This window comes from Petromyzon marinus, chromosome 35 (genome assembly GCF_048934315.1).
Source record: "Petromyzon marinus isolate PM22_M1 ecotype Great Lakes invasive population chromosome 35, UKy_Petmar_22M1.pri1.0, whole genome shotgun sequence".
NCBI classification, from domain to species: domain Eukaryota; kingdom Metazoa; phylum Chordata; class Hyperoartia; order Petromyzontiformes; family Petromyzontidae; genus Petromyzon; species Petromyzon marinus.
The window spans coordinates 5273331-5296233 of record NC_133701.1 but is presented as its reverse complement, the minus strand read 5'-3'; the positions used below and the strand labels follow the sequence as shown (position 1 = coordinate 5296233).

The 22903-nt window shown below is 51.5% G+C and overlaps 1 protein-coding gene across 2 annotated transcripts in view; it reads left to right on the top strand.

The window, feature by feature from the left end:
* Positions 1-921: 921 nt before the first annotated feature.
* Positions 922-22903, top strand: part of LOC116948889 (uncharacterized) — a 29200-nt gene continuing 7218 nt past the window's right edge. For both annotated transcript variants that reach the window (XR_012945972.1, XM_032966107.2), the window contains exons 1-11: positions 922-1178; positions 13318-13583; positions 15688-15888; positions 16092-16222; positions 16931-16978; positions 17383-17523; positions 18176-18408; positions 19171-20155; positions 20682-20854; positions 21510-21707; positions 22245-22397. Coding sequence is in view for 1 of the 2 variants with exons in the window: in XM_032966107.2 (XP_032821998.2) it covers positions 1128-1178; positions 13318-13583; positions 15688-15888; positions 16092-16222; positions 16931-16978; positions 17383-17523; positions 18176-18408; positions 19171-20155; positions 20682-20854; positions 21510-21707; positions 22245-22397 (2580 nt within the window). In the remaining variant the exon portion in view is untranslated. The remainder of the gene's footprint in view (positions 1179-13317; positions 13584-15687; positions 15889-16091; positions 16223-16930; positions 16979-17382; positions 17524-18175; positions 18409-19170; positions 20156-20681; positions 20855-21509; positions 21708-22244; positions 22398-22903) is intronic.

Below are 22903 nucleotides of genomic sequence, written 5' to 3'. Positions count from 1 at the left end.
TGTGGTGAGGGAGGGAGGGGATGGATGCTGCCCCGCGCGTGCGTGCGTGCTTGGTCCGTGCACGTAGCCTGGCACGAGCGCCGCGCGGTTGACGTCACCGCCACTTGGTGTTGTTGTCGTTAAACATCGCCACCACGGTATGGAGACAAAGGCGGCCGTGGGCGTAGTTGCTGCCCGCCCCCACCGACCTCGCGTTTAGCCGTGCCGGCTTTCGTAGCCGCTGCTGCTGCTGCTAGCCAACAGCTCTTGCCCCCCACACTCCGCCTCTAAGGGGATCAGTGTGGCGCTGCTGCTGTGTCTTGGTCTATACATAGACCAGCGGCGGCGGCGGCGGCAGGCAACGAACCCTTCACTAATCCAATTTAAATCTCGGCTTTGGTCCTACTGACTGACTGTCTTGGGTTCGCTAAGCTTGGGGGGGCAGGAGGAGGAGGGGGGGCAGGAGGAGGAGGAGGGGGGGCAGGAGGAGGAGGAGGGGGGGCAGGAGGAGGGGGGGCAGGAGGAGGAGGAGGGGGGGCAGGAGGAGGAGGAGGGGGGGCAGGAGGAGGAGGGGGGCAGGAGGAGGAGGGGGGGCAGGAGGAGGAGGGGGGGGGGCAGGAGGAGGAGGGGGGGGGGCAGGAGGAGGAGGGGGGCAGGAGGAGGAGGGGGGGCAGGAGGAGGAGGGGGGGCAGGAGGAGGAGGGGGGCAGGAGGAGGAGGGGGCAGGAGGAGGAGGGGGGCAGGAGGAGGAGGGGGGGCAGGAGGAGGAGGGGGGGCAGGAGGAGGAGGGGGGGACAGGAGGGGGCAGGAGGAGGAGGGGGGCAGGAGGAGGGGGGCAGGAGGAGGGGGGGCAGGAGGAGGAGGGGGGGCAGGAGGAGGAGGGGGGGGCAGGAGGAGGAGGGGGAGCAGGAGGAGGAGGGGGAGCAGGAGGAGGAGGGGGGCAGGAGGAGGAGCAGGAGGAGGGGGGGCGAGTCCATTGTTTGCCGTCGTCTCGTTCGACAACCACGCGCTCGGGGGACATCGCGAGAAGCGGATGGGTTGATGCTCTGTCGGTGATGGTGGTTGTTGTTGTGGAGATACACGTGGTGGTGGTGTTGAAGGAGACTTGATCCCTTCCCGGCCTCAATAATCGCCCCACGCTGCTCCGCCATGCAAGACCAGAGGCTCATTTCGCCAGGACCCTACAGAGCGACCAAGTTGGTGAGTAGCGAGGCGCCGAAGTGACTCGGGCGGGTGTTAAATGTCTCGTGTAACGTTGTCCTGTCTGTCTGTGTGGTTGTGAGGTCTACAAGGGACGATTATTTTTGAGCCGGGTGCTGGGCCTCCCCTAGGTCGACTCGGCCTCAAATGAGTACCCGGTACCGCTGTGTAAACGTCGCCGCTGGGGGAGACAAAGGCGGTCGGGCGTGGTGCTGGTCGCCCACCCCCCCTCCTCGTGTGTCGTTGCCGGCCTGCATCATAGGTGCTCGCTAAGAGCACTTGCCCCTACAGTCTGTTACAGGCTACACGTGGTGGGGGGGGGAGATCTTTAATCGCGTGTCTTTGTGCAGTTTGCGAGCACCCATTTAAGTCTCAACAGTCCGTATAGAGACTATAGACTATATGGTAGGTGGGGAGGGGAGGGGGATACAAAGGCGGTCCGTGCAGCTGTGCCCGAGGTCTCGCGTGAGTTTGTGTGCGGAGTGTGTACTGTCTTAGGAGGGAGTCGTCCCGGTCACCCACCCCGACTCGTGTACGCCATGCCAGCTTTAATAGGTGCTCGCTAACATCACTTGCTACGAAAGTCCTGTGAAGACGACACGGAGGGCGAGCTTTGTCTTTATTATCTGCAAATGTGTAAAGAATATTGTTAACGTACTACGGCTACACATCAGTGGCGAGTGATATCTGTGCCGGTTATGTTATCATCATCATAATAATCAGCCATGATCAATCCACTGCTGGATTAAGGTCTCGCCAAGCCCCGTTGCCCATGGCCCATGATCTAGCACGTGATTTCGTCGCTCCATCTCCTGGATTAAAGTTCCCTTCGAACGCGCGTGATTGCTGCCGGGGTCATTTCATGCACGTGTGCTGCTGTTGACCGCACGTGTGTCGGCGTCTAGAATGTGCAGAAATTCGTGGCATTTGCTTTCATCAAGCTGGGCATGGCCCCTCTGCTAGGTTGGCTCAGCCTAAAACTTTGTGCATTCCTCGTGTTGCGATGTGTGAATTATGAGCACAATCCAGATGGATTGAGTGCGCGGTGTAACCACTTTGCTGTCCCAGTGAGCGGCCTTGTCCATATTGTTTAAATGTATTCGTGAAACTTGTTTTGGCTGATATTCCAGATTTTTTTGGCGTTGTTCTGTCCACATTTCAGTACTGAAATATGTTGTACATTCTGCACATACCAGCGTTTAAGTTGCCCCTCCCTTCGTTATAGTTTCATAACACGCATGTATCCTTCAAATTTTGTAGGTAAAGCCTCACCAAAGCTTAAGATTATTTTATTCGGTGGGGGGGGGGGGCTTCTACAAGGGAATGTTTGGCCAATTCCATTTCGCTTTTAAGTGTGAGAAAACCAGAGTCTTTTTAGAAGCCTCCCATGTATACAAAGGGGCTAACATTCAAAGCTCCACACAGATTCAACGATCCATTGTTGTACTGTACTGCAATTGATCCTATTTGCTAGCTATCTTAAAGGCTAAACATACAACACGTGGAATTCCCAGCCAGCCTCCCATTCAAGTGCTAACCATGCAGGTTTCAACCACGCTTCACCTCAGATTTGGTTCATTGCGGCTGATTTGGTTGAATAATTCGTGTACTATGTGCATACGCACACGTGCATATGTACATGTGGTGTGTGCAACGTGGGATCGGCGTCGCAGTGAACCTGGCAACCCAAGTTAAAATTTTGGCCACGGTTACCAATGAGTGGCCAGTGATATCTGAATCAATCCTGGTCCTTGACCTCCGTGTTGATTCAGCCTGTAATCAGTCCCTGGGTATCTGCGAATATGTCTATTTCCTTACACTCCAAAACATTAACAGTGATACTTGTACAACAGCCCCTTGACAATCAGCTGCTGGATGAAAACTGCGTTTGCTGACCATACCACCCAGTAAATATGCAATGCTTGCCCAACGTTCTATATGTAACTGGTCACCCACCCCCTCGATTTCCTCGTCAACCTTAAATAGGTGCTCACTAACACCACTTGCCCCAACAGTCTGTTACAGGCTACTCAGGGAAAGTTTACCCAGCTTTGTTGGAATGAGACTAAGCGTTGGACTCCAGTGAAGAGTTGGTTCACGAAGCCAGGAGTAAGGATTGGGAGTTAAAGAAGACCCGGTGTTCACTCTCCATGGGAGGGGGGGGGGGAGATGTTGTTGACTTTACACCCCGTATGTCCATGCCACCATCATGAGGATCAGAGCAAGGCTGAAGGGCTTACAATGTGGGCAGTGTTTTAATGGTTCGCTGTGTCAATGATGACTAAATCCCATCGTAAAAAAAAATAGTGCAGGCTGGAAAACCATAAATTGTGATTTTTTCTCATCCTTTACGGATTAGATTACACTTGCCATCTAGGCAAGAAAATGGACCCCATAGTGTGAAAGTGGGGAATCCACAAATATTGGTTCCCAGAAGCAGATTTTGGAGCGGTGAGCATTGGTGATGCTACTGTACTGGTGAGCTCTAACGAGAATGAAACCAACCTACGGTCACATTTACTCAAATTAATTTTGACTGACCGAAGACAAAGGACCACAATCTAGTTCTTCATGAGCTTTTGATGATTTGTTGCATAATGCATGAAGGGCTGTGTGCTTTTTACATAACTTTTAATGTTCTTGGCAGTGTGCTTGGTATGCATTGTTTAAATGTACAGTTGGCAAATGTGCTGCTGTAAATGTTTCAGTTGGTCTCTTTCAACTCGAAGGTCGTCTAATACGACAAATTCGTGTGGAATTAAGTTACATTAATGCTGTGGGTGAATGTGCGCGTACGTACCAGGGATTTTCAGATGAATATGAAAAATCCGAAAATAGGGCCAAGATATGAAATTTCAGATGAAAAGAAAACAATTTGTTTCGGATTGTTATGAAAACGTGCACCACGGGAAGCGATGTCACATTGTGGGACACCATATCCGCTTGAAGTTGTGTTAGCGTGACAACTGGGTGATCTTATTTTTCTGAGCATGAAGACTCATTCAATTCTTAAAAAATGTAAATGATTAGGAAATCTAAATAATATCTGAAAATTACCGTTGTATATCGGAATGTTGAAAGCCACAACTCATCCCTAATATGTAGATGTACAATGCATTTTGTCAATCCACTCCTGGATTTCTGGGCAATGTGGGTTGGTGAAGGCAGGGAGCATAGATAAGTACAATCCAACAATTGGTTTTGCTTCGCTGCCCTCAGATTTCCACAAAATCGTCCTCAGCAGCATATGACCTGTGGTGGTTGCCTATCCATGCACAATCCAGGCTCAACTCTTCTTAGCTTCTGAGACTTGGCAATATTGGGCACATTCCGGGTAATTTGATCATAGGCTTGTGCATGTATAAGATTAAATAAAAATGGAATTCACATTATTCTAGAGTATCCCATTAAGAAGTTAAACATTAAACAAATTGGCCAAATAGTTGTGTTTTTCATGAGCAGCAAGCTTTTAAGTACAGGTGATTAAAAAAAATGCATCCAATACACCAGGCAACTCAGCTGCATTTGTTTAAAGGGCTACACCCTGCTGATGAGACTCGGTGAAGTTGCAATTGGTTATCGGTTCCACTGCGTAGACATATCCGCTCCCATACATTAATTGTCACACATGGCAGCTAACGATGAGGCTCGACAGAATATGTCCACACCTTCCTTTTTCTGGTCGTGGTGATTCCTTTTAAACACATGCTGCTGGGAAACATATAGGCTCCGAAGGCTAATAGGTTGACGGGCCTAAATATTATATTTTGGTCTTGAAACAGATGTTATTTATTTCCTTTTCCAACTCCTTGAGAGACAATGGGGCCAGATTAGATATGTCCCGCCTGTCCCCGTCTCGCATGTATGCATGTTGAACTTCTGTCGCACCGTACGTAGCCAACCGTGCTAATCGGAGGTGCTCGTACTGGCATCACGGCTATCTGACTTGTGGGCCCCCCTTTCCTTTCAAGATCATTCTTCACAATCCAAAGCATCTTGTTTTCACGTTCCATGTGGTTGTGTGTGCGTAACGCCACGTGCGCTATTCTCTCCGGATCCATTCTAGACACGCGTCCAAACCACCGGGGTTGTCCATATTGGAACTTTTCCCTGTTCAGTGTCACCACTTTGTTCCGATCGTTCTCTTTGTGCTTCAGTTGTCATTTTCTCGAGTCCAGACACACTCTCAGCATTCTTATCAGCCAGCTCATCTGTGCAGATGCCGTGTTTTGGTTATTCGGATTTTATCATGCTCCGGCGTTCGGAGCCGCACATCAGTAATTGGCACAACTGCTTTCCCGCACGTCCGATTAACGTGGCTGGCTTGCGTACGGTGTGAAAGAAGTTCGGCATACATAAAGTACATCCTCTTTGGTTCTATTGGGTAAAGTCACGTAGGTGATTTTTTGTTATTTTATTTTCACCTACGTGACTTTACCCAATAGAACAAAAGAGTATGGATCCTAGCAGTCACGAAAGCTTTAAATCTAGAATAAAGTACATCGTTTCATAAACACCTTGATGCGTATGTGTACAAACAAACCCTTGTCCCTTTACGTATAATGTTTTTTTTAATAGGTAGAACTTTCCCTTTAAAAAAATAATGTTTTTGCAGTCGTCCTATTGGTGTCATGAGATGACTGCGTCCATATTCGGTACCCTTGCAGAGCGGCACATTCGCCCCAAGTTGGAGAACGGTCCGCAGAAAAAAATATTTCACAGAACTCTTTCTAAGCGCACTTGAAGAGACCTCTTTTTAGCCACACACTCAAGGGCTCACTTTTTCCCACGTTCTCTGCTGCACAGAAACGTTCTACAGATGGCAGTGAACCATTCTTTTTTAATCCGCAGAGCTGGGCATTGGTCAAATAACTTTTAAACATTTAGGCGATACGTTTAATTGTCATCATAAACTCGCAGCTTTTGAAAGCCGGATTTGAACCCAGTGCTTTAAACGCTTAAGCCAATTAGCCACATCTATGTTTATTTAGTATTTCTTATTCTTGGTTCTTTCGGTAAAGTCACGTAGAAGGGAAACAATAAAAAAGAACCAAGAATATGAATCCCTACAGTCACGAAAGCTTTAAATCAAAATTTAGTATTTCTTAGTTAATCAAATAATTACTTGCTGTTATTTATTTATAAAAACACACATCAGCAATCGTATCCACCTAGAAAATAAACAAGCGGTCGTTGTATCTCCTTCGTATGACTTAAATATTATGTCCTTATTTATTGCGTAACTTGGATTCTCAAGAACAACGCTAATGATGTTTTTTTTGGTGTGGTGCGTTTCATAACTATACACACCACAGGCATAGCTTATGTAACAGCTCGGATGCGGACAGCGATTGGCATGCAAGACGCGTAAGGTGTTTTCTGAGTAAATCTTTCCGTGTGTGTCTGCGCAATCATGCCGGACATTTCGGCCTTGATAGCTGCCCCCCAACAGCACTTGCCCACAGAAGTCCGTGAGAGGCTACACGAGGGGGGGGGGGGGGATCGTTGTCTTGTTATCCCTCTGCTGTGGGAGGAGAGATCGTGTGGCAGTGATACTCAAGGGTGAATGGTGGTCTCTCCGCCAGCCAACCCAGGATTCCCGGTGCCAAACGGTGAGCCTCCATTGAATTCATGCCAAACGCGCACCGCGCACGTCCATAAATGACGTCACGCACCTAGGGGGGTGGGGGAGGAGTTTGAGAAATGTGACGTCACATTAAAATGCCCAACTTCAAATGAATATAGATATCACGTTCTACTTAATTAAATAGACTTTTTAATGTTTTCTCCTACAACATCGGAGCGCAGCGCCAAATTAAATACGCACTACAATGCCAATAGTTTAAAGCGATTTGAAGCGTCTTCTTGGTTCTTTTGGTAAAGTCACCACGTAGAATGAGAATAAAACAAAATAAGACAATAACATTCTCACGACGTTTCGGCCACAACACAAGTAGCCTTCTTCAGGTAAAGGAACAGAACTGTTGGGACGACAGCGCCTCATTGAAGCCTCATTGAAACGCTGTCGTCCCGACAGTTCTGTTCCTTCACCTGAAGAAGGCTACTTGTGTTGTGGCCGAAACGTCGTGAGAATTTTATCGTGTTATTTTGTTTTATTCTCAATCTACGTGACTTTACCGAAAAAACCAAGAAGAGGAATCCTTGCAGTCAAGAAAGCTTTTAATTCGAGATTTGAAGCATGTTTATGGTTTGGGGGGGGGACAGAGCTTTGTGACGTCATATTTGAGGGGGGGGGTCTGACTTGTGACGATGGGGGGGGGGGTCAAAAATCGTCCAAAATCGCGTGACGTCATTTATAGACGGCCCCTTACACATTAGTATGTGCGTTAATAAAAGTAATTGGGCTGGGTCACATCCTGCCTCTGGATTGAGTGGGTGGCTCTGTGGGGTCGAAATGAGTGAGGACGTTTAAGGCACCAAGAGGACAGTCCGCCAGGGAGATGGAGCTAAAAGATAAGCTCTGCGGATTGCGATACTGCACGACCGCGTGAGATGGTGACGGTTTTTGGGTTGGTCATGGCTGATGATGATGATGATGATAATACTGTAATATGAATTGAGATTTTTCGATTTAAAGCTTTCGTGACTGCAGGGATTCATATTCTTGGTTCTTTCGGTAAAGTCACGTAGAAGGGAAATAATTAAATATTACAAATAATAAAACAATAAAATTCTCAGGACCTTTAGATTGCAACACAAGTAATCATCATCAGGTGTCAAAACCACAGCAAGAAAAATTGTAATAAAGTGGGGGTTTTCAAAATTTTCTTGCTGTGGTTTTCACACCTGATGATAATTGCTTGTGTTGCAATCGAAACGTCGTGATAATTTTATTGGTTTATTATTTTTATTATTTCCCTTCTACGTTACTTTACCGAAAGAACCAAGAATATGAATTGAGATTGTTGATTATTTGTATTTTTCACGTGGGTGTATAAACTGTAGGTAGACTAGGGCCCATCATCCCTTCATTCTTCTGGGGTCATTAAAATGTGTACCACTGTGGGAAATCAAATGGTGTTTTCCTATAGGTTTATTCTCCCTGGAATGGGAATGTAGAATTTTCACCACTGGCTCAGCATTGTACATATGGGCGATGAGGCCTTTCAACATTCATTCGAGTGCAAAACATCTTGGGTCCGTTTTTTTTGTTTATTACAAAGTCCCGTTGTTTTTCAGACAGTGATGGTCAACGACATATTTTATGTTGCAGGTACTTTCTCTTAAATAGTGTGGCCGTTCTGGTGTAATTGTGCGATAATTATTTCGTAATTGTAGCCCCCTTTGTCAATCCACTGCTGGATCAAAGTCTCCCCCACATCGTTTCGATCATGGAAATTATTGTACGATAGCTCACCAGTCTGGCTCAGTGCGGTTTAGTGAAGGGAGGGAAGGCTCAGAACGAGTTCAGGTGGCACTCGCCACTCATGATGTTCACCATAGCCATGAATTAAACCCAGATTGCCGGTTCCATCGTGCGGTGCGAGAAGTACTGTGCCGTCCCTCCTATTGTTTCGCATTTGCGGGTAACAACGTGTCTGCTTGTTGATTAACATAGATGCTTAAGCTCACGATACACTGAATAACGTGAGTAGTCATGTGTTTCAGTTCGTATACCGTATATGTTGCATCGAACTGACGCCGGTAGATTTCCCGCCAAATGAAACACAGCGGCAAATATTTTGACTCTTTAAGTTAGATTGAAAACCCTAATCACGGCAACTCACCAAACCACAGCGGAAGTGAATTGTTAAACCGCTGGGCACGAACACCAGTTAAAGGGGAGACAAAGGCGGTCAGACATTGCACGTTTATGGCCGCACCACCCTCACACATTTACGCACGGGCGTCTGATTCAAAGCAGGAAAGGCCCATGGGGGTTAAAATTCCAGTCAGGGGTCGACTGGGCCCATCATATTCTTTGGGTCTTTCGATAAAGTCACGTAGATAGGTTTTTTTTAATGTAGATGGGGTCTACGTGACTTTACCGAAAGACCCAAAGAATATGAATTCCTGCAATCACGAAGGCTTTAAGTCAAGATTTGGGCCCCATCATATCTCCAGAGTCGATTAAAAATAAGTACCGCTTTGTAAGGATTCAACAGCGGTCGTGCTAGAGGTGAACTGGTCTCCACCATGGGAATGTGGAATTTCCACCGCTGGGTCGGGGACCGCCAATGGAAATAATCGCATTCGCAAAATGTGATTTGTAAATTTCATCCTTACTCATGTATCGACAGTTAAATTTAAATGTGCAATTTCTGTTGAGGGACTGTGTGTTGTTGTCTTGGTGTAGTCTGGGACAGTTTTTTTCTGTTGTTTTGCTGCCTTGCCCAAGCTTGGCAATTGGGTTACTTATGGAATTTGAACTTATATTCTTTACCAGTTTTATTTATTTACTAGTGATTTGATTACCTTTCCTATACTTTGCACTCCTATTGTTTTTTATATTGTTGTAACTTTCTGACCCGCCTCTACTGGAAATTTGTAAAAAAAAGAGCTTCATAGCTCATCGGATTTCTCCAGGATAAGTAGAGATTTTGATGAAATGAATATTCTGAAGCACTACCGATTGCGTTTTTGGACACTTGCTTTTAAAACATTCATAATAATCACCGGTTATGATCAATCCACTGATGCACGAAGTCCTCCCCATGCTGCCACCATTTCTCGTGTCCGTGCGATGTAACAATCCACTTAGTGCCTGGACAGTGGAGCACGGGAATTTAACAGCCCTCGTCCTCAATGCACCATATGGCCGAATAACAAACAAGCTAGTGAGCCAGTCGATTTAGGGCAGCCTCCATGTTATAACGGATAGCATCCTGGGCTACGTCTTTATGTGCAAATAACTTGGGGTATATCAGGGTATACGATATTGCGAGATATATAACATCATTGAGATATTCCTCAAAATATCATTACAAGCGGGATTGACCGTGCAAAGTGTCATGTGTACAAACAGGCATATGCAAAAAAATATGCAATCTTTCCGTGAAACTCTACGGATCTGGGTTGAGGTGTGTCGTGAGTTGCAGTGGTGGCGGTGAACTGTGCGGTGATTTTGTAATGCTGCTGAGCTGTGTGTCGTGTGTTGTTTTTGTTCCTCCCCAGCCTTTGTGCAAAAACCTGTGAAGTGCCCTCGCACGGACAGCCAGCCGTAACATTTCCCAGGCATAGCAATGAGGGCCCTATCAGCTCCTTAAAACCAGGGGAGGGATCCTTTGTGCGCGGTTAAACCGTCCTTCATCTTGAGATGTCGGCAATGGGGGGGGGAGGTGAGGAGGGGAGCGTGGGCGGGCGTCGGAGTCGAGGGGGGGGGGGCACCTTGGGTGGTTGTGCAGGTGGCCTGTTCTGTGTCAACGTGTCCACGTGTGCGGTTTGTTCTCAAGATGGTTCCCTTTTATTGACTCCGTCGGTCGTCACGCACACCGCCCCGCGAAGAAGAGTTTCTGCGGTAAAAACTGTACGTGCCCTTCCTTAGCCCTCGACCGCTGCCTGGATGGGGGCTACGCCGATCAGGAGAAAACCCCTGGGGGGGGGGGGGGTATACGATGACTTTGTGCGCTTTGCCAAAAAAATACAAGTTTTGTAATAAAACCCACAGGAAGATCTTGAGAACAAAATGTTACAAGAAAAAAACCCACCGGCACTAGGTAGGGCATGGAAATGGCCAAATTAACAAGGTGGATGTGTGTGGCTCCAGGTAGGAATGTAATGATTAACCACCCCACCACCCATCGTCGTGGTTTAATGAAAAAGTTTGATTCTTAGAAGAAAGTATTTGCCTTGTACGCACACTGACATAGTGTTAATGTCGGAGCCGGCACCAGCTTCGTATTGTATCGTGCGGCACGCTCAGTCTGTTGACCCATAACACGTAGGTATGTCCCTTGATCTCGTGCCAGCAAGTCCCTAGTCACTTCACATGGTCTTAAAGTGCACCTAGCCTGGTACAAGTGCTGTGGTGATAGCAAAGGTGTCTCATTTATTCTGTCTGATTCGTTCCATTATTTATAATTCGTATACAAGTTGGCCAGGAGTTGAGAGTCTAGCTATTGATTGATTGATGATGCCATCTGTGTGGAGAATTTGAGTGTTAACTTCCTTCAATGATTTTAATTAATTAATCCGTAGCAAGCCAAACTCCACGCGTTGCTCCGTTAATAATTAAACGTGCTCTGTTGTTGGCGGCCCAAATGCATATAAACACCGAGTGGAATTAATTCGCATTCACATTGCCACGGTCGTGGTCACCGCTGTGGTTTTGAATATTCAGGTGCCGAACCCGGAGCCAGGATCCCCTCGAGCACTGGCATTGTGGTCCGCTCTACCACCCGCACAAATGGATACGCTGGGCCACGCCAGTGGACGGACGTTAGCGGTGTGACGGTGAATCGGTTCATCGGCTCAATATCGATTCTTAACGCCCGCTGCGAGTGGTGCTGCCCTCCAAACGAATTGCACCCAAAAATGAATTGCTAAAAATATTATGTTGGCGATGCTGCTGCTGCTGCTGCATTGGCAGTGGCGCACAGTTAACATCACCAATTGCAACACTATCGCCCACAACACTCTGGCCTTAAAACTAAAACAATGTAATAGGTGACATTTTGGACAAGAGGCCTTGCTTCTTCAGAGCACCTACATAGAGAGGTGAGACGGACAGTGGATAATACGAGTTGGAGACTGCACTTTACACACCATCGGTGGGGCCTTGAGAGAATTACATCTGAACAAAAATGTTTGCTGATGACCAGTTTTTTTTATTTGGCATACGAATAGTTACCCAGTAGAAGCTGTTAAGTAAATCTGAGCAAATTGCATTAAGTTAAGGCAAACGTAGAGAAGAGAAGGTTCTATCTTACAGTTTAGCCATACATAATACAGTTTTTTTGGGTTAGATCGCGTAAATACCAATGTGTCGTTAAACCCGCCACTACCCAACACAGTCAATTAGTAAGGTTTGTCACACGACGTTTCGCCAGTAATTACAACTAGCTTCATCAACCCAAAACACCTATATTATGGATGATATTGGTCGCAAAAGCCTACGTGTTAAACTGAGCTTAGCCACAATTTTGCGGTCTTCAGTCAGCCTAGCCATTTCAATGACCTGTAAATCACTGTTTATCGAGTCTTTACTAAACTTTCTTGGTCTTCCTCTTCTCCATTTTCCTATCTTTCTATTCTCGAAAGGAATGCAATGCAACTGAAACGGAGGCCGACACTTAAATGTTGCAACACACAATGTAGAGTTGGAACTGCGCGGCAAACAAAATGGCTGTATTTCATGGAAAATACAGGCGGCAGTTTGTAATTCCAACTTTAACCAGCAGCAAAATGAACAACAAAAATTCAATAAATCACTTCACGTACTCTTTCATGGCGGAGGCATATCCGCCTCTTACGCCATTTAAGCGGGACGATGTTTTCACTAAAAGGAGAAGACTGTATTCATCACTGGCCTGAAATTCCTCGCCACCGTGGTGAATGTACACCCAGAACCCACAGGCCTAAGGGTAGCTTTTGCTTGCAAATACAAACTTTGGCTCTCAACACAGACCCTCCCCATTCAGCCCACTCCCAGCCGTAGCACCTTCCGTCCCGCTAAAGCCTCGAAGAAATGCAAATGTGCAGGCGTATCTGCAAGGCGATTTGTTTGATTGTCACGATGACGGGGGTTATGGATCGATTCAAGAGTCTTTTCCCATCTGTTTCATTATTGCCATCTCGTTTGTGTTGCTTCGTATTTTTTGTTTTTTCTTCTGTCTTGTTTGTTCCCATTGCCCTAAATGTGACTTTAACGATACTTATATTTGAGGAAACAAAGACAATAAATGTGTTCGTTTACGGCGTGTTCAGGAACTCTAGGCCGCTGCAAGTTGCCCAAGCTACACAAGGCCATGCTTATGATTCTTAAGATGCAGTGTAAACACCAGAGGCTCCAGCAGCCAAACTAAAGCAGCTTATCGAAGATGCTAGGGCGGTGGCGGAGGCTATTCACAGGGCGATGGTGTATCCATAGCAAGGTGTATCCTGGAAGTGGTGTGCCGGGGGGGGGGTTCACGTATTGATGCGTGCATGCGTGTGTACCGCCCTCCCCGCGACCGTGCAGTGGGGCGAGGTGACGCGTCTCTTCCGAGCGGGGATGCCCGTGCGCCGCCACCGCCTGCACCTGCGATCGCACGACCGATGCTTCACGGCCGCCGAGGCGGCCGACTGGCTGCACGCGCTGCTGCGCGACAACCGGAACTTCGGCCCCACGGTGACGCGCGAGCAGACCCTGCAGCTGCTCGGGAAGTTCCTCAAGAACCACGTCGTGGAGGACGTGAAGGGACGCTGGGGCACGGAGGCGGTGCGCGACGACTCCAAGCTCTACAGGTGCGGCTGGGCAACCAACTTTGAAATCGTTTACGGTTGACTCGGGTGTGTAAGTGCCTCATAGCAGCACAGCTTTGATTTAAAAAAAAATGTTTGAAATGAGAGTCGTCGACCGCAGGCTGCGATTTGACTGTGGGGGGGGGTGGGGTGGGCTGGCTTTGATAGCGGTGCTACCCCTGGGCGTCTTCGGGACCGATTCAGATATCGCCTGCCGCTGATGTGTTAGCCGTGGACAGGGAATGGAATAGTTAGCTAAGGTTCTGAGCACAGTGTGATGACAACGGCGTCAGCCATTTCACCACCACGCCTCCCCCCCCCACCTCCACTGTTGAATGTGCTTAGTGTTAAAAGAAAACTGTCTTCATGAGAACAGTTCTGCAAACTAGATTTGATGCTTTCGTGACTGCAGGAATTAATCTTTGTTTTTTTTCGGTGAAGTCACGTAGAAATAAGAAAAATAAAAATAAAATTACATAATATAATGTATTTTTATTTTTCTTATTTCTACGTGATTTACCAAAAAAAACAAAGATTAGTTCTGCAAACGTTTAGAAATTCATGAACAAAGTCAAAATATTTTCTTTACTGACTTGTACGTTGATTTGCAGACAGTTGGGGCCACCTTCAGGTGTGTCCACACCACTTTGCTTTCGTTCCCTGAAAGGGGTCACGGCATTTGCCCCACTGAACAAAAATTAGTTTCTGACTCAAATAGCAGTTTGGAGAAAGTGCCCCCTTTGCCTCCCCCCCCAAAAAAACACCCCAATCGATAGCACGACACAAAAGGGACAATCACCCTAGCCAAACGACTAGCACGGTTGGCTACGTACGGTTCGAAAGAAGTTCGACATACGTATAAAGGAGTCTCCTTTGTGCGCCATCAGAGCGTGTGGTTTGAGCACGTGCTCGTAGCGTGGCACGGTGGGGAGCGCAGGTGGTCGGTCGCCCTCTCTCCCCCCCCCAACAAAGTCTGCTTTGGTCCCTTCCCAATGTATTTCTCTTGCGCAATCGAACCGTCTGTTGGGAAGGGTCGCAGTGCAGTGCACGACCATTCCCCCACTCTACCCCCGAGATAGACAATGGGACTCCCTCCGAGCTCGCTTCGGGTCACCTCTTCTGCACGCTATGTGTGCCGCACTTTCCCAAACAGCCTGCCGCGGAGAAAAATTGCAACCAGTATATATTGTTTTTATTCCCACGGCTGGAATTTGACCAAACGAAATGCAAAACTAAATTTTTTAAGATTGGTGTTTTGTTTTTTTTGGCGTATGGTCATTGGTGACGAGGCCGAGACCATCGCGTCGCTGCACTCGAGAACCCGGCTGTTTAATCGCGAGCTACCGGAATCCGGATTTAAATCCGTGGCCTCGGCGACTTGGCTGCTGTAAATTTCCACGTCATAAACCACTTAGTTGAGCTATCATTTGAGGATGGCCAGGTCGCTTTTGAAAAAAAGAGCTGCATAGGTCGGTGGCGCCTTACCTGGTAAAATAACAAAAAAAATGGTATGTGGATACCAACTCTGTCTGCGACACGACGATTAGGAAAGCCCACCGAGAGGGACAGCGAGGCAGATGCCCAAGAATGTGAGTTTACTCCCGAGGGGCAGGGGGAAGGGGGTATTTCAGTTTTGACATTATCATTATTGCTAGTCCGCAATGAGAGGAATGTGACATTATTGCATTCAGTTCGTGAGAGCATTCAGGATTCGTGTGCGGCTTTCACAACAACAAAAATGTATTTGAGTGTGCGAGAGAGTGGATGTGTGCGGGGAGTGGTCGTGTAGTCGTGCGTCACCGTACTGCGTGACAATACCCGGCAACCCCAGTTCGATTCCCGGCCACGACCAACGTCGGTGGAGAGTGATGTCAGAACCGGTCCTGGACCTCCCCTCGGTTATTTACCCTTAAATGAACACCTGGTGTTCAAACAGGGGAAACAAATTTGCCTGGGTGCAGTGCTCGACACACCATCCCCTTGTGCTCACGAACTGTATTTGTCCGCAACAGTCTATCAAGGCTCTATGGGCGATGATTGTCCTTGTTACCAAAAGCGCTGTTCTTCTAATGAGGCCACGTCTCAATCCCGCCATAATTCCCCACAGGTTCCCGGTGGCCTCTCCCGCCAAGTCCATGTCCAGCGGCTCGCGGCAGCCGCTCTCCGAGAGGAACTCGGGCTCCGCGGCCAGGAGGCGCCTCGGCCTCAAGGCCGACGCTCCGCCGTCGCTGTGGTCGGGGTCGACCTCACCGGCTCGTGCCAAGGCGACCTTTAACCCCGACGAGTGGCGCAACGTCGCGCTTGCGCTGTACGTGCGATTCTTTGGGTCGTGTTTTTTGTGTGTGTGTGTGCGCGCGCGTGCACGCATGTGGGGAGCGGTGGCGCAGCGGTTAGCACGCTGCGAACCCGGCAACCCGAGCTCATTTGCCAGCTCCCAGTCAACACCACTGACGATTATCAGTCTGTTGAAGACTGTGCGGGGAATCGTTGTCTTTGTGTGTGCATGTGCAGGTTGTGCGAGGCGCTGTCTCTGCCATCACTCGCCGGACTCTTGGACCCCGCGAGCGTCGACCCCACACACATCATGCGCAACGTGCAGGGCGCGGGGAGACGCGGCCTCGTCATCCTGCAGGACGACACCGGTGCTGCATAACACCCCCTGAGCCCTCAGCCCCCTGAGCCCTCAGCCCCCTGAGCCCTCAGCCCCCTGAGCCCTCAGCCCCCTGAGCCCTCACCCCCTGAGCCCTCAGCCCCCTGAGCCCTCAGCCCCCTAAGCCCTCACCCCCTGAGCCCTCACCCCCTGAGCCCTCACCCCCTGAGCCCTCACCCCCTGAGCCCTCACCCCCTGAGCCCTCACCCCCTGAGCCCTCACCCCCTGAGCCCTCACCCCCTGAGCCCTCACCCCCTGAGCCCTCAGACCCTCAGCCCTCACCCCCTGAGCCCTCACCCCCTGAGCCCTCAGCCCCCTAAGCCCTCACCCCCTGCGCCCTCACCCCTTGATCAAATTCTGACCAACACAGCTCCTCCTCCTCACCAGTGGCTTGAGACTTCTCCCAGCTGAGTTCAACATCAACACATCCACAGTGTTTCAACGCCTTTTGAGCTTCATCCGACAGTGAGCTCGGAAATCGAGTCACTCCCTCGACTGACCGTGCATTATGTACAGTTTTGTTGCCAGCTCCCTGCTCTCATTGCCTTCTGCCCCCCGTCTCCCTCTCATATGCCCTTGCTTCCATGTCCATTGCTCTCAATGCTGTGCCTGGGCACCAATGCAAATGTAAGTTTCATTAAAAAAAAAATTGCTTCTGATTTTCTGGTCTCGATCCCCTGTTTCCTTCCCACCTCCACAGACGACTTGCCGCACTGGGTCCTCACTGCCATGAAGTGCTTGGCCAACTGTGAGTGCATGTGGCGGAACACATCACCGTGCAACCACCGTCACCTCCGATGCCATCTTCACCACCACCGTTGTAGCTGCCGCCATCATCACAAGCACCACTTTCGGTCGCCTTGGCGATCGGGCTACCAGAGTACAGAACTTCTGGTCGTCATGTGACCATGCCTTTTAGTGTGATTGGAGGTCTCCATCCCATTTGCCCACTGGGGAAAGTAGTGATCAGTCGGGTTCAGATTTGGGTCACTACAGCATTAACTGTGGCAGTATCCATAACTACATTACAAGTGCCTAAAAAAATGTCCTATTGCACTAGCTCCCTCCCTTTTGCCTGGTCTTTCTGCCGCCCCTTACACGCCTGGCCCCTGCGACACCGTGTGACCTTGTGACCCCCATTGTGTCCCGCAGGGCCGGGCAGCGAGGCGGGTCGCTCGGAATCATATCCGGGCTTCGAGAGGGATGTGTTCGGCTCCGTGTCGCAGCACTTCTGCTCGCTCGCCGATCCGCTCCTCACTTTCCCGCTCTACCGCCTCTTCGTCGGTGTGCTCGGTGCCTATCCCACTTGCTCACCTACCCTGAGCCACTCACTCATGCACCTAATCACTCAGTCACTCACTGCTTCACTAACCCACCCACTCAGCTACACATCCACGAACCTGCTCCCTCACCTCTCAACAACATACTCGCCTACACAGTCACCCACCAACCTCTTCACCCACTTACCTACTCGCTCACCTATGCATCCACCCACTCACTCATTCACTCAATCGCTCCCACTCTTCTATGCAATTACCCGCTAACGTGTTGACGTACTCCTTCCAACCACCAACCGACCCGCTTGCTCACGCAGCCACCTATCCTCTCACTGATCCACTCCACAATCTATCTACCCGTTCACTGTCCCACTCAGTCACTCACATGCTCGCTTACCTGTCTACCCACCCACTCATTCATCCACCTATTGACTTACTCATCAACTCATCCACTCACTCACCCATCCATCCACCCACTCATTGAATGACCCACTCAAATCGCCCACCCATAAACTTTCCTATCTACCCACCCACTCACTGACTCCTCCACCTATCTGCTTGCTCGACGATTCGCCCAATGGCTCACCCATTCATCCTTGCACTCGCTCACTGACCTACTCCGCACCCACCCCACCCGCCTCACTCGCCCTCGCCGCTTGCGCCCGCAGTCCTCACGGGCTACGTCCTGGAGGAGGAGCCGCCGCCGCCGCCCGCGCACCGGGAGCGCCGGCCTACCGAGCCGCTGGCGCGGCGAGACCAGCGCTGGGCCCCGCCACCTCCGCCCCCCATCCTCCGGCGGACCCCCACGCCGACCCTCGCCCCCGCTCACCTGCCCTGGGCCTCGGCCGAGAACCTCCTGCTGAGCTTCACGTCCGCGGGCAACGCGAGCGACGCCGTGCCGGTAAGGGGGGAGAAGCGGGGGGAAGGGCGGGGTGGGGGCGCGTTGTGTCAACTCGTCACGGAGAGGGTGGCAGGTCGCGCCATGCCGAGTGGCCCACAGCCCACGTCGGGTAGAGGTGCGGAAGCGGCGACGTGACGTGCGCACGGCCCTGCTCGCACCTCCGATTAGCGCCGTTGGCTACGTACGCTGCGAAAGAAGTTAAACGTACGAACGTGCGTGCATGTACGTTGCAGAAGGGCCTCCATCAGAGGGCACTCTGGAGAGCGGCCTGTTAAGAGGGTATTTTAGCCTACTTCTTCCACCCCGGACAGATGTCTCGGAAGACCTAGGAGTTCGCCATATTTTACCCCACCACATGCGACCTGTTGCTCATCATGTAACGGTGGCATGATGTAATGTAAATACTAATGACCCATAAAAACGAGTCTTTGTAGCCCATCGGATTCCTCCAGGGATAGATGATTGAGATGGCGATTAAGCAATTATACTCGGAGGTGTTGGGTGGATATTGAAAAAGCATGGGTTCAAGGACGGGGGTGATCTCTCGCTGCAATCAAACCACGGCTACCCATGTTGAAGGTACATTTTTTTGTGGTTGGATCGCGTAAATATAAAAGTGACATTTGTGACGCATTTATATTCACTCGATCTCACCCAAACAACTAAAACCTTTTATTATGGATATAATATCGGTCGCGAAAGCCTACTACACGCGTTCAGCTGACTAACCGCCACAACCCCCGCCGGCCATCTCGTACGCAGGCCGCGCCGTTCCGTCGCGCCGCCCCCGTGCGGGTCAAGCGGCACGACAGCGTCACGCGGGCGGCGCCGGCGGGCGACCCCCCACGTCTCGTGCGGCCCGCCCCCCGCCCCGCGCCGCTCCCCCTCCACCGCGGGCGCAGCCACCACGCGCTGGCCGTGCTGGAGGAGGAGGAGGTGGACGACGGCGACGGCGACGTGAGCCCCTGGGCGCCGGCTCAGCGCTGCTTCTCGCTCGACAGCCTGGCGGCCGCGGGGTCCGCCGAACTCCCAACCTGGGTACGTCCAGTCGGACGCGCCGAGAGTTTCCTCCTGAAGCGGCTGCAGCAGCAGCAGCAGCCGAAGCATCAGCAGCAGCATCAGCAGCTGCAGCAGTATCATTATCAGCAGCAGCAGCAGCAATATCATCATCATCAGCAGCAGCAATATCATCAGCAGCAGCAGCAATATCATCAGCAGCAGCAGCAATATCAGCAGCAGCAACAGCAGCATCAGCAGTACCAACAGTACCCGCAGTACCACCGGCAGCAGCATCAGCAGCACCAGCAGCAGCTCGGGGAGGCAGGGGATCCGGAGCGGTTGGATCAGGATGTCCAGGAGTGGGGGACAACACAGCGCCCACGGTCCTGGCACACGTGCCTCCCCGAGTACGCGGGCGACCCGCGGTGGGATGGCGGCTTCGGCGGCGTCGCGGGGGGGGGCACGTCGCGGAGCCCGCCCCCCGAGCGGCGCTCCACCGCGGAGCCGCGCCCGCGAGTGGCGTCGCTGTCGGCGTGCGAGCGGCGCATGCAGGCCGGGCGGCGCCGCGCCGCCAGCTGCGCCGACGTTCACGGCGCGGCGCGGGCTGACGCCGGTTGGGGACGGCGCGGCGGATTGGCGCTCGGCGCCAGCGCCGGCGACCTCGGAGCGACGCCGAGCCCCACGCCGAGCCCCACGCCGTCGTACCTCGGAGTCCAGTCGGCAGCGAGCGGCCCCACCCTGGTGCCGAGTGAGTTACGGCGATGTTGCTCGTTGCAAACCCCCTTTTGCTGGCTTCTTCCTCACCCGCCGTCCGTGCAGTCGCACCCCCTGCCCCCTGATCCCTGAATCGCCAATCCCTCCGCTGGCTTGTCGCCGTTTACATTTGAGTAGACATAGGGGAGGGAGGGCTCCACCCGCCTTGTGAATAATTCAGCCCTTGCTAACGTTCCTAATCGTCGGCCGTGGGTTTGAACCCGACACTGATATTTGGAGTTTGCATGTCTCTCTCCCCATGGTCCCGTGGATTTTTCTCCTGGTCGTCCGGTGTTTCCCTCCACATTTAAAATCAACATGCGTTTCAGAGTATTTGGCTGCTCTAAATGGCACTTGATAAGCCACTTCGTTGAGCTATTATTTGTGGCCAGGTCGCTTCTGAAAAAGAGCTATACAACTCAGTGGGCCTAACCTGGTGAAATAAAAATAGTAAATAGAAATGACCTTTTTGACCTGTGACCCTGCTCCCCCTCCCCCCCCTCCCGTACCCGTACCCCCAGGCCCGGAGGGCGCGGGCCGCGAGGCCGCGTGCGTGGCGGCGCTGCGCGTGTGCTGCTTGTTGCTGCCGCCCCCGAGCCGGCGCCGCCTGCAGCTGGTGACGCGCATGGCGGCACGAGCCATCGCCAACGGCCGGCTCCCTCCGCTGCACACGACGCGGGGCACACGGGCGCACGTACGCTCGCTCGCTCACGCGCACGCGCACGCACGCGCACACGCACGCACGCGCTTGCACTCGCCCACTCGCCCGCGTGCTTTCACACACACGTGCACCCGCTCGCACTGGTTTACTTGTGCACTCCCCCAATGATTGCTCACCTTTGCACCGATTAACCTGCCCCCGATTTAAGCCGTTCCTGCTGACTGCACTTGCTCACCTGTGCCTCCACATGCTCACACTTGCTCGCTCACTGTCAGTAAGTGGGGGTGGGGTAGCGAACAGTGCTGCCAAAATACGGTGTTGTACTGCACTCTGCTCCATCATCTGCACTTCCCGCTTTCACCAGAGTTGGGGAGAACAAAAAAAATCCCTCCGCGACCCGACAGTGGATCGACAAACCCCGGGGCTGCGTTTGTGTTGGCCTAGCTGGGCCACTTACCTCAAATCCTGCCGGGCCACGTGGCCTTGGTGCCGAACGCTCTGATTGTGAAACTTCGCCCCCCCCCCCACCCCAACTCGCTAAAGGCTGCGACGCGGGCAAGAAGGGGTGGCGGTACAAATACGGTACAGCACAAGCGCCGCTGGACTCACGTCGCCGCTGTCTTTTGTGGCCGCTGCCTCCGCCGCTCTCGCTGCCGTTGTTTGGGCGTGATTGGGAGGGGGTGCGCAGATCGTGGAGTCGCTGGCGCCGTGCGTGCTGCGAGCGCGCGACGGGGAGGGCGCGGAGGGCGACGCCCTCGTGTCGGCCCGGCTGCTGACGCTGCTGGTGGAGAACCACGGCGAGGTGCTGTTCAGCAGCATCCCCGAGCCGCTCGCCCGGCTGGCTCGCGGCGAGAGCAGCGCCGAGCGCACGCCCCCACGCATGCAGGTGTGGGTCCGTCTGTGCGCGCGACCGGGCATCTGTTTGTGTACACGTGTGTCCGCTTCTTTGTATGCGTCGTGCATCTGCCTGTCCTTTTACCGGTCGGTCTGTGCGTCTGTCCACCCGTGTGTGCGCGCGTATTCCTCCAGTTGTCAGTTTTTTTTTTATGTCCGTGTATCCATTCGTCCATCTGTCTGTCTGTGTTATATGTCTGTTGGCCAGATCTGTCCCAAATTTCTGCCGATATATTTATATATCTGTCCATCTAGTTGTTGTTTTTTTTTCCTACTGTCTCAGTGTGTTGGTCTGATTATCTTTGTCCGTCCTGCTGTTGGTGTGCTAGCTCCATTCATGTGTGCGTCAATGTGGTATGTCTGTCCACCTGTCCATCTATCCGTCCGTCTGTCTGACCGTCCATCTGTCTGTCCATTGATCTATCTACACCACCCGCCTCCATCTGACCATCTCTTGGCCCTTGCCTTGTCGAGCTCCCGAAGTTTTTGTCGTGACGTTTAATTCCGCTTTCCCCTGCGCGTCGCACAGGAGCTCCTCGAAGACCACTCCCCCTCACCGATCCGGCTGAGGAGCCACACCTCCTCACCGATCCGACCAATCACGGGCTTGAGCGAGCATCCGCGGCGGAGCGCGAGCGACGGATCCGTGTCTCCGCGTGACAGACGGAAGCGATCGCAGGAGGTCAGCGCGGAGAGGCGCACACTTTGCCATTGTAGTTCATTCTCAATGATCCGTCGGCGTGGTACTAAACTAAAACACTTTTTTTTATTTTACCAGGTAAGGCCCACTGAGCTACTTGGTTCATTTTCAGAAGCGACCTGGCCACAAGTGACAGCTCAACAAAAGTGGCTTATTACGTGGAAATTTATAGCAGCCGAATACTCTAAACGCGTGATGGTTCTCAATGTAGAGCGAAAAACCGGACGACCCGGAGAAAAATCCACGCTCCCATGGGGATACAGACATGCAAACTACAAATATACAGCAGCAGGCATCAGGGTCAGAATCGAACCCACGACCTCCTGCATACTTGGCGATATTCGAAGAATTACCCGCAAGCCACTCAATGGGGATTACAAATCACAATCATCGCCCCCTACTGGCAGACATGCCCACTTGCAGGTTGGTGCTGAGTCAACTTGTGCCGCAGAGGGACAGCTGCCGCTGGGGGTGCCCTGTGAAATGTG